The sequence below is a fragment of the Etheostoma cragini genome, chromosome 4 (assembly GCF_013103735.1).
Source record: "Etheostoma cragini isolate CJK2018 chromosome 4, CSU_Ecrag_1.0, whole genome shotgun sequence".
In the NCBI taxonomy this organism is placed as follows: domain Eukaryota; kingdom Metazoa; phylum Chordata; class Actinopteri; order Perciformes; family Percidae; genus Etheostoma; species Etheostoma cragini.
Genome location: NC_048410.1, coordinates 29114373 through 29125820, shown reverse-complemented (window position 1 = coordinate 29125820; position 11448 = coordinate 29114373). Strand labels below are relative to the sequence as shown.

The window sequence follows — 11448 nt, the reverse complement described above, 5'->3', positions numbered from 1 at the left end:
GAAATCTAGCTAGACTATCTGTCCAATCGTAGGTTTCTGTTGCACAACGAAAACATCTTTTGAACATACACATTCAAAAAACAAGTTCCTTTCAGAAGCTATTTTGCAGAGGTACCATTGCTCCGTGCGGACCATAGCCCCGCCCAAGATGATTTTGATTGGTGTAAAGAAATGCCAATAAACCAGAGCGTGTTTTTCTCCTATAGAATAATACTGTGTGGACTAGCCAGACCCTCCTCCACAGCGCTGTGGGGGAAGGTAATTAGCCTCTTTTATAAACCAAATCTAGCGTTAGGAACAGCAACATCTCCTTCCCAGTCAGAATGACTATTCAATTTATAAACAAATAAATCTTTACATTTTAGAAGAATAAACTAGAGTTTTGCCAAATTATACATGGATATTCATCAAATCCTTTACTCTAATCGATTTCCAGTTCTTTGGTTGCGTGTGTTCCAGTATCAGTACCAAGACTTTATGATGAAGGGGAAATGTCAGTGTGAAGTTTCTAAGGAGAAAGTGACTGATCTGTGTGTTTGTGTCTGCATGCACAGTCATGAGTCAAGAGTTTAAGCCTTGTGAGGATAGCAACATTCACTGGGCTTATATAACACTATAATGGGAGTTGGAGAGGAAGGGTGGGGGTGGGGGGGGACAAAATCATTTGCAGAGTGGAAGTGAATTAATCTGGTCAGTCAAGAACACTCGTTTTAAAAGAGTACTCATGTTGGATTTAACCAGAACAAATAGCCTGACCCCGTACTGACACTGCTCTGTCTTCACACCGGCTTTGTTGATAATGCTTTATTGATTTCTAACTTTAATGTGCGGATTCAATTGCACAGTGCACAGTTCACATTGTAATGCAAGAATCATTGTCAGGCCAGGGTAATGTTTTATTGTAATTGTAAGTGTTGAGAAAAACACAGTTTGCATAATCTAGAAGTCATGCAGATTGACCAAGATTGAAATGTTTGTCCAAATGTGTATTTGTCTTGTATGGTGTGTGTGTGTGTGTGTGTGACAGATTTATCGGCCAACCACCAGACGGTATTCTGTTGGATCCAGATGACAGTTTCTGGTGTCAGGCGCTAGAGGATCTGGAGACATGCGGCCAATCAGAACTGCTCAGAGAGATTGAGGTCAGTTAGCATGCAAGCATCCACCTAGAATACAACTTTAACTGCAGTCCCCTGAAAAAGAGTTTCCTGTTAGATATTATGGCATCAAGCATGGATTCAAACCTTATCTATTTTTATTCATTGTCAAACATCGCCAGGCCTTGATACACCGTATGCTACCATCAGTATCGCTCACAAAGTAGCAGTTTCAGCTGAAGTGTTTTTATGTTCTGGTTTGTGCAGGCATCCATTATGACAGGAACAGCTATCAGTCTGGGTGTAGACGGCGTCAACAAGCCCCCAGCTGAACCCATGCTGAGCCACAGCAGGATGAGCCCCTTGCGGAGAAATTCTCTCCTGCACCAGGGAAATCTGCTCCACCAGGGCACGCACCTCCACCAGGGCGTCCATCTGCACGAGGAGGCCCACCTGCATGAAGAGGCCCAACTCCACCAAGGTAGTTCCACAGCAGATGTGACAGAGTAGTTCATAATATAGGACTGAAAAAAGAAAGAAAGAAAAAAAACTCCAAAATCTATTACTAATTATTTCTAATTACCTGAACAAATGGTTACAGTATGTGTCCTAACTACTCAAATCTCTTTTACATAGTGGAATCTGGGTAATATCTGGGAATCACGACTATAAATGATGGAGGAGACTGCATACATAATCCAATACATTTAGATTAAATGAAGCTTTATTCAATTATTGAACATGGAAGATAACCGTGGGTACACACTTGTGTGTGTGTTTGTACCCACGGTCATCTTCCATGTCCAATTAGTCTGATGAGACACTTTGGGTGTGTGTGTGTGTGTGTGTACCCAAAGTGTCTCTCTGAACATCAGACGTATTCGTTTCTTATATTCTTTTTGTCCTGCACCGGTCAGTTAATCTTTTTCTGTGAAACATGGTTACCTTTGAAACAACTCTTTGTTTGTAAGACACTTCTAGCTTTACACAATCCAGTCTATTCTCAGCGGTGGTGAGTTACTTCAAACTAAGCCTTCTGTGGAAGATCCTTAGAATAGATGAAATAAAGTTGAAAACCCAAATGCTTAATTATTCTACCTATCACATAGTACAGGAACCATTCACACACTGTGGATGAGGCTGCCACCTGCTCATCGGAAAAACATTCACACACACTCCGATGGTGCAGCGTCAGTGGCAACCCAGGGTTCAGTGTCTTGCCCCAGGACACTTCAACATGGAACTGCAGGCCAGGGATCGAACCACCAACATTCTGATTGGTAGGCCACCGCTTTACCCCTAAGTCACAGCCAAAGCACCCCCTGATCTTTATGTACAGGCATGCTGCTTAGGCGGTAGCAAAAGCTTCGACATGCTTATGCTCTGGGATAATCGATAACATCTATCCACCTCAGAGGAAAAAGAAAATAAAGACACCAAGATGTGGGGAAAGCAACAAAACAAATTATTCATTCACGTTTGTAGACCTCCAAAAAATCAATACAAGGCATTTTCTTGAAAACCAAAAGAGAGGCATTTTTTATAGTGGCATTGTTCCATGATTGTACCCCAAAAATGGAAATACAACTCCTTTTAATCTCTGTTTGATTTTTTAAAAGTAAACCTAAAAATACGTCTTAAATCATATTTACTCTCATTAATTGAAAACATCTTTTTGACAAAGTCTAGAAATGACTTTGAATTAGACTTGAACATTATCTGCATTATTTTATGATGAAACATGTAGAAGTGTTCACTACATACTTGTAAAAAGGTTTGAATCTAATTCATAACTAACCCGTTCCTCCACCCAGACGCCCACCTGTTCCAAGAGGCCCATTTCAACCACGAGGCCCACCTGCACCAGGGTTCCCACGTCCACCAAGACAACCAATCCCCTCTCCTGCACCATGAGCCCAAGCCGAAGGCCTCACTGCGAGTGTCAGAGAGGACGTGGGAGTCTCGTCGGATCAAAGAGGAGATGCAGGGGATTCTGTCCCCAACGCCTTTGGAGCTGCACAAAGTGAGTTCTAACCTCTGTCTTAAGACTGTGTGGGTGGGGGGGGGCCTAGCTCACCCTGCAAGAGTGTTTGCCCAATGTGGGCTGAGTCCTGCAACAGCCTCTTTTAAAAAAAGACTGTGTGGATTAATTTTATTAATTTCTTAAATTCTTTTATTTATAAAATGGACAACACACATCAACATTTCTGTAAATGTTCCAGCCAGCTGGCTGATTTTCAACCATGAGATTATTTTAGAGCAACAGAAAACAACAATATATTAGTACAGCTTGAAATGGACAGACACAAGTCAATAATGACTTGTACAGACATGTACAGACACTAGTCAATAATGACTTGTACAGACATGTACAGACACTAGTCAATAATGACTTGTACAGACATGTACAGACACAAGTCAATAATGACTTGTACAGACATGTACAGACACTAGTCAATAATGACTTGTGCAGACATGTACAGACACTAGTCAATAATGACTTGTACAGACATGTACAGACACTAGTCAATAATGACTTGTACAGACATGTACAGACACTAGTCAATAATGACACCATAAAGACAGCTAGAGCAACAAAATAAGCTTCCACAAAAACTCATGTAGACTGACAGGAAGCAGCAAGACATTAGTAGTTACACATCAACATTATATACATTCCATACATGAAGCCATGCAAGCAACAAAACACAGCCGAGCAGCACACATTGGAACTATTTTCTTGACCCATGCAACCATGCAAAGCAGTAATAAGCATGAACACACAAAAACACATCACTCATGATGGAGATCTTGATACAATAATAAAAGTCGGTGTAGAGGTTGAGAAGATGGTAAAATTGTGAAAGTAGGAGTCATTCTTTTATTAATACCCAGGCCATTCAGAGCTGCCTATATCCACGGGCAAGACATAAGACATGTTAGCAGTAATTACAACAAAAATAGTTTTGATAGGCTTGAGTGAACGCTAACAACTAAGGTAAAGTAAATCAAAATGGACTTGAAGTTTTGTGTTCACTGCTTGCAAGAGTACTATTTTACTGTCTAGTTCATCTAGGTCTTCGTGCAGAGCCTCGGATACATATAGCTCGGATTATTGGAATAGTTTTAAGCATTTTGGGAAATATGCTTACCATTCTCATGTCTAGCTGTTTGGTAATCTGTATACATAATAGATTTTAGAATTGATTGCTGAACAATTGCTTGACAAATTTGTCTGCCTAACACTTCCGCCCGGCAACCTCACGAAGACGACGACATACTGAACCTTATTTTTTACTCTATGCTGGAAAGTCCATGTCCTCACCCTGCTGTGCAATTTACTTAACTTGCACAACGAAATGCTTTTCTTATTGTCAGGGAGAACATACATTAAAGTCAGCTAGATCTCTTTCATTGATGGTTCAGTGGCCATCAGCCAACATGTTACAGCCTCTGAATGGTGTCTCATTAAAAGAGCATACAATATTCATGCATCATATAATGCTGCCTTTTCATTTTTTTGTTGACCCATAATTCTTAGCAACACATCATCATACTGTGTTGTGCAGCTGCTGTTTGTTGGAGAGGCCTGTTGAGCATTTGTCCTGCATTCAATCATGCTTCAGTAAAATAGGTAGCACGGGCATGTGTCTGGGCCCCTAAAGACAACCTGTGTTACATTTTCTAAAGCATATATTTTTTACTTTGTGTTTTTTGGATAAATGAATTCTTGACTCTAAGGCACAGACAGCTGCGGAGCCCCCGAGGTGACGTGTAGGGGGAAAAAAGTCCAGGAATGAAAAATACTGGAACAATAATTTTTTGCAAGATCTTGACTTTGTTTTGCGAGATCTTAACCATGCCATGGAGAAAATAAATTTAATTAAAAAAAAAAAAAAAACTTCCATTACTTGTTTCTCCATGATCAAGATCTCACAAAAGTGATTGTTCAGTATTTTTTTTCCCTCCGTAGACAGCCACTGCTTTCACATTTGAACATCTAAACTTTGGGTTAAAATGTTCATCCTCCATCTTTGTGACATCTTCCGTAGGTAACGGTGGTGAAGGACCCCGAGATCGACGACTTTGGGTTCAGCGTGTCCGACGGCTTCTTGGAGAAAGGAGTTTACGTCAACATGATCAGACCTGACGGACCGGCCGACCGAGCCGGGCTCAAACCCTACGACAGGATCCTGCAGGTAATGAGGATCCTGATTTTGTCCCGTCCTCCGTCACGCGCCATACCGCACCTGGAGCGTCTTGCCTGCCCGACTCACAGATGTAATGGTCTCTACGAGTACTGTACTTTACATAACAATCACGTGTTCATTAAGTTAGTATCTACCTTCTACTCCAAGCGGTCCTACAGTTAAACTCTATGACTTCTCATGCCTTCTGGTGTTGTCCTGGTAAAAAAGATCTGTGGTGTCTATCATGTTTTTCTAGCCTAACTCCGCCCTCAATTTTCATTTTCCTTCAGAACTACATCTGGGTTTGAGGTATATTCTTGGGTTTTTCTCAAATCTTTACCGGTCCAGTCAGCAAATAGAGGGAGTGCAAACCCAGCTTTGTCACATTACCGCTTACTAGAGCTGCAACATTTTTTTTAATTTTTTTTTTAATCGTCATTGCGATATCAACTGCCGTAATAAACACATCGACAAAAGCTGCGACGTATTGTGAAAGACAGATTTTTTTGTGTTGGTTGAAAGAAAATATCAGCAGAATCCATTTTGAACCTTTTTTAATGGTGCTGTTTATATTTAATTCAATCTGTTCATTAAAAGAATGTTGGAAATTATTTCATTTCATTTATTTCGAACTCAGCAGTGTAACTCAGAAGTGTAGCCCTACTGCTTACAGACAAGTGATCAAAATAATTCCAGAGTTTTGAGCATTTTGTCTTTAACTTTAAACAATAGCTGGCCTCAGTGTTTGTTAGCTAGCTTACCAACAGCAGCACCATTTACCAAACCAGCTATTTCCTGCGTGTCTCTGTGTCCAGGTGAACCACGTGAGGACGCGGGACTTTGACTGCTGCCTGGCGGTGCCTCTGATCACAGAGGCCGGGGACAGACTGGAGCTGGTCATCAGTCGCAACCCACTGGCGAACGACGACGACACAGAGGACAATAACAACACTTTAGACCACCCGCTGGACCTGTAACACACAGACGAAAAGACAGAGTGAATGCATGTGTGTGTGTGCGTGTGTGTGTGTGTGTGTCTACAGATGTATCTGCCAGTCAGACTCAGGCAGAAGGCACACTCTAACTGGGGATGAGGCGCAAAGATATATCTACTGGAACTGGCCCAAACACACAACACACACAAACACATGTTGCAAAAATTCTGCTTAAACACAGAGACTCCTTGAGGCAGACACACACCTGCATGCTTACACATTCACCCCTTCCCATTCACACTGGGTTAAACTGCTGTCATATAGTATAATCCACGATGAAAGCACTGGCACTGTGCAGAGAAACCAGACGCTCTCCTGAAGGTTGGCTTTGAATCCCTACAGTGTTGTTCCAACGTAAACCACTCACTTGGCCCTTTAACCAGCCCATAACAGATTCTGACTCTTTAAATATTGTTTTTCCTTAAAAGAAATGAATAAAACGCTGCAATTTGGGTGAGGTAATTTCAGCTGTTTTTAATGCCAGGCCACAGGTTTATAGAAATGTCTAGTGCTAATGTTGCCAGAGGAGTCTGCCTTATTACACAATATTGTCAGTGATTCTAGGACATTTCAAGTAAAACCTTATTGAAGAGAGAAGCTGCCTTGCTCAGTTTGCAGATTCCATTTGTTTTGAGAAAGGCCTTCACCACTCACTAGACAAACACTTTTTAAAGGACGGTGGTTGTATGCATGAAGGTGGACTTCTATGTCGGATACGTCTGCACATCAGCACAGTTATAAGTGAATTAGCACAGATTATAGAGACATTTGTGCCATTATTACAATGCCAAGATGGGGATGGTGTCATAACTGCCCAACTGTTTTTTTCCAATCATCAAAGAGAAGAGGAGGAAGGGATTGATTACTGGACGGCGTCTTGAAAGAATTAGCAAAGACAACTTAACTACTACACAGTTAAACAGCTGTTCTCGTGGAGATGCCTCAGAGTAAACTGTGATGCCAACAGAAGAACATTTTCCTGCAACCTTTTGAGAGATTAATGACTCTTTTCCTTTTTTTTTTTTTTTTTTTTTTAATCGGGGTTGTTGTTTTTATGTGCAAATTGCTGGGAGAGTTCCCAATCGTAGAGTTGACATAGAGCACTGGGTTCCACCTCAGCAGACTAGTAGCTAAGTAGCAGGGCTCATGAGAAGGGTTAAGGTTCACAATAATCACAAATAACATATGTATGCCTTTAAAAGGTGATGTGCAAAGCACTTAGGTGAAATTTAGTAGCACATATATTTTGAAACAGTATTTCATATGCCATTAAGGAACATGCTGAAGGAGCCTGTCACAGCATCCAAACTGTATTTCACACTGTGAGCCACTGCAGCAGCTTCCGAGGATGGTTGCAAAGCTCCAGTAAAGTCTATGAGTTCAAACAAATGGTAGATTAAATGTGAGGCTTGTGGGAACATATTTATCCAACACCGTTTAAATTCACAGTAAAGAGACATAAGTGTAAAATCAATCTGTTATTAATCTAAATTCACCCGAGGAGTTATAACTTAGGACCCGTGCTGACTCAGCATAACTGAAGAGCCAGACATGACACACGCATAACACTCCTTTTTGTCATAATTGAAGGCTCCACCATATTGCTGCTCATTTATGAAAAATATACAAGCATGGTTAAGCATGTTTGGCAGTATTAGGTGTATATTATCATTTGACTAGATTCATAAATAGGTACTGTAGCTAGCTCCACACATGCTCCCTACTGTATGTGAAGAACGCACCAGTGTGAACAAAAGTCAAAAACAAGCAACACCGTCTTTACTACGGGAAGCAACAGGGTTCACAAGCAATACAGTGAGTCTCAAGTTTAAAAAAAAAAACCTCCAAGAATGAGCTGTACCTCTGTTTAGGAATAGATGCTACTAATCAGTCCACTACACAGTATCATTCATAACCGGCTATGACAACAATTTTGACAACGGACGTTCCACATAGGACCTTCTAATGATGTCTACCATGTGCAAAGTGTTACTGCCGTTTGGCTCTGTAAGGAAGACCGGCCCTTTGGCAACACTGAGATCATTGACAAAGTTAACCGCGTCGTCTGCAAACAGAGAAATCAAAAGTGTCGACACGAGGACATGAAACAACGCAGGTTGTGTTTGACTCGACGGTTGTCCATGTTTCTGTGTTGTTTTGCGCCTGTGCTTCTAATGTGCATGTACACGAGGGTGCCAGTGCATTTCTATCTTTGAGGGTGTATCTGAAGGATGCAAATACATTCTATTAACTGCTGAAACTGCTTAATTCTCATAGTAACTTCAGCTGAGCAACCAATGCATTCTGCACTAAACTATAGGTTAATGCAAAGCAAGCCCAAAACTTTGAATTACTTTAACGTTGCTTCTGATAAATCATCGTCTGTTTGGCATGGTGGATGGCTCTTAATATTAAATGATAATACCCATGAGATTTGGCTGCCATTGCTTTGGAGACAGTCACAGGTGCTAATTACAGCGGTAGGGAATTCAAGATACTTTTGTCAATGCAAACAAATCACTGTGTCGTAGTTGCCGATCGTCCAAAATTGTGAGATTTCCAAAGGGAATTCTAGCTGCACGTTGTATTTTTAATCATACCAACAACCAGCAGTGCAAGTTAATCTGTGGTTGGACGTTTGCACTGTAATGCACCAATGGAATGATTAAATCAAAGAACCAGATAGTAGAAGTAGAAGTAGTACTACATAACAAAAACTATGATTTCAAAAGTAGATATAAGCAAGGAAACAAGAAAACAAATCCCATTTGTGACCCTCATAAAGTGCCCAGGCTGTCAGTCCCCTGAAAATATCTCCATTCACTTTGCAACTCCGTCTTACTACAAAAATACCCCAATGCCAAACTCAAAGAAATCTGAACCTTTCATGTATTGACTTCTTTTTGAACCTCCCACCTCGTCTCACTGCCTATTTTTGGTCGGTTTGGTAACAGGAAAGATTCCTTCCACTTCCTGTCTTCATGATTTTCTCTTCTCCCTGACAAAACTGTCTTAGCCCCTACTACCTGCACATTAACAGAAATACAACTGACTGTGCACACGGCACTGTGTGTATGTGTGTTTGCAAAAGACAAATTGTATACATGTGTATAGTGTAAACGGTCTGGGATGTAACATTTTATACACGTGTTCCTGTGTGTGTGTGTGTAAGTTAGTAAGGAAGCACAATAGAGAGAGCTAATGCTGTGTGAGTGTGTGAAATAAAATGAAACACAGGAATACTACATGGGAGCGTGTGTGTGTGTGTGTGTGTGTGTGTGTGTGTGAAAGAGAGGAGACAGAATAGCCTTTGTGCTCTGAAGATTTGGGAAATGTTGCGACAGGAACAATCACAACCTCTGTTCTCTCTCTTTCTCTGTTTGCATGTGTCCCACTCTTTCTTCATTTTGTTACATAATACAGGAAGAATCCAGCTGCCCCCTTTGAGAACGTGTGTGTGTGTGAGTGTGCGTCGCACGTGCGGCTCTGTGTCACTATAATGTCGTTTACATGTACGTATCCAAGGATGTCAGTTTTTTTTTTCTTCTTTTCAAGCATTATGAGCTTCTTAGCATGCGTTGTGAGTGTGTGTGTGTGTGTGTGTGTGTGTGTGTCAGTCAGAGAGACAGAGAGCTAGGCGGTGTACATTTCATTGTACAGCGGTGATATTTTGAAGGGTCGCGGGCTGTTCCGACACCCCGATGAGAGCGAAAACAGTATGAACTCAGTTTCTGTGAGCGAGCCGGAGGAAGTCCACTTTTTACAAAAATAACAAAAAGAAATGGACGTTTTCTTCTCTCCGAGCATTTACTAAAAAAAAAGAAGCACACTGTTGAATACCATGCACTGTAAGCATTTTCATGTTCAATGGAACAAACTCGTCTGAGTGTTTTTTACGCAATGTCAAGTGGCCAAAAAAAAGAACTACAAAAAAAAAATGTTTTGTATAGCAACAAAAGGAAAAAAAGACAAAATGCTGAGAAAAGCCTTCCAAATTGTTCTGTTGGTTTTTATGTATGTCCGTATGTGTGGTCATCCATACTCCCTATGCATTTCTGGGTCAAAGGTCAGTTTAAAGCCCAATCCGGAATCGCAAAAAAAGAAAATATCCATATCACATATATATCCATATCACAGTTATATGATGTTGGTATAGTATAGAGGGTTGGAAATCTGACAATGACAACACATTCAATCCCTGGGACAATGTAGGACTGCTTTGGCACTCATGTAAAAGTAATATCACAGATTTTTGAGTGACTTATTTTTTAATTTTGTGGGAGACATCGCACAATGTCCATTTGAAAATGTGCCCCTGACCCTGTTAATGGTACATGCTGTACAATGTTAAAGAACTTTGAGAAGCCATTAAGCGCTATGTATGAACTTTATATTACATTCATATAATCTGACATTCATTCCAGTACATCAGTACGCCCGCCTCCTTAAAAAAAACACGGACACCCATTAGATTGTGTTTTTGTGGTTCATCTCAACTTAAAGCTTCAACAGAACCAAGATTCTGAAGAGGATGCTGGTTCAAATCCCTTTGTCAGCAGGTCCCCAGGCCGGGGAAGAAGGTTTCGCAGCAGCTCAGAACTCTGGGTTTCTTTGACAAGTTCCTGTTGGAGTTTGAGAATGTGTCGGAGTTATTACTGCGTGTTATGGAAGCCGGTCGTCCTTCCAGTGTTTCAATTTGGAGACGCGGTGAAAACACGTTTGTGTCCGGTCACGGCTTTGTGTTTGGACTGTTAGTAGTAGACTTTCTGGCTTTTGTTTGTGTCGTGGCACGTGCATGTCGGAGGTTGTCAGCCGCTAGCTTACAAAAGCTGATTTAATGTAGCTGTGCACAATTTTACACACCAGAGTTCAGACATGGCTTATGCATTTGACTAGCTGATTATTTAGTTAGATGTAGCATGTTTAATAAAAAAAAAAAACAGTATCTGTTCAATTAACCATTAGGAAACTATGGTTAACAAGTTATAATGGTTAGTTGCTCAGGATAAGCCTGATGAAAACTGGAAAATAATGATGTTTGCATTATTTCCCATTATCGTTTTCAAAGCTGTGCTAGGCAATTTATGTCGGGCATCGTTAGCATGAATATTAATAATCTTTCAGCAGATTGTAATTCAAGTGGTCTGAGAGAAAATGAACCATCTG

General features: G+C 40.8%; 1 protein-coding gene and 1 long non-coding RNA gene across 7 annotated transcripts in view; both read left to right on the top strand.

Moving 5' to 3' along the window:
• grip2b (glutamate receptor interacting protein 2b) overlaps nucleotides 1–7251 on the top strand; it is a 285228-nt gene extending 277977 nt beyond the window's left edge. For all 6 annotated transcript variants that reach the window (XM_034870532.1, XM_034870537.1, XM_034870531.1 and 3 more), the window contains 5 exons: nucleotides 1028–1142; nucleotides 1365–1578; nucleotides 2912–3120; nucleotides 5150–5296; nucleotides 6103–7251. In XM_034870532.1, coding sequence (XP_034726423.1) covers nucleotides 1028–1142; nucleotides 1365–1578; nucleotides 2912–3120; nucleotides 5150–5296; nucleotides 6103–6264 — 847 coding nt within the window. In that variant the 3' untranslated portion in view covers nucleotides 6265–7251. The remainder of the gene's footprint in view (nucleotides 1–1027; nucleotides 1143–1364; nucleotides 1579–2911; nucleotides 3121–5149; nucleotides 5297–6102) is intronic.
• Nucleotides 7252–9361: 2110 nt separating this feature from the next.
• On the top strand, nucleotides 9362–10203 carry LOC117944030. The gene is made up of 2 exons (XR_004656483.1): nucleotides 9362–9735; nucleotides 9855–10203. It is a non-coding gene; the product is annotated as an uncharacterized LOC117944030 (long non-coding RNA).
• The last annotated feature ends 1245 nt before the right edge of the window (nucleotides 10204–11448 follow it).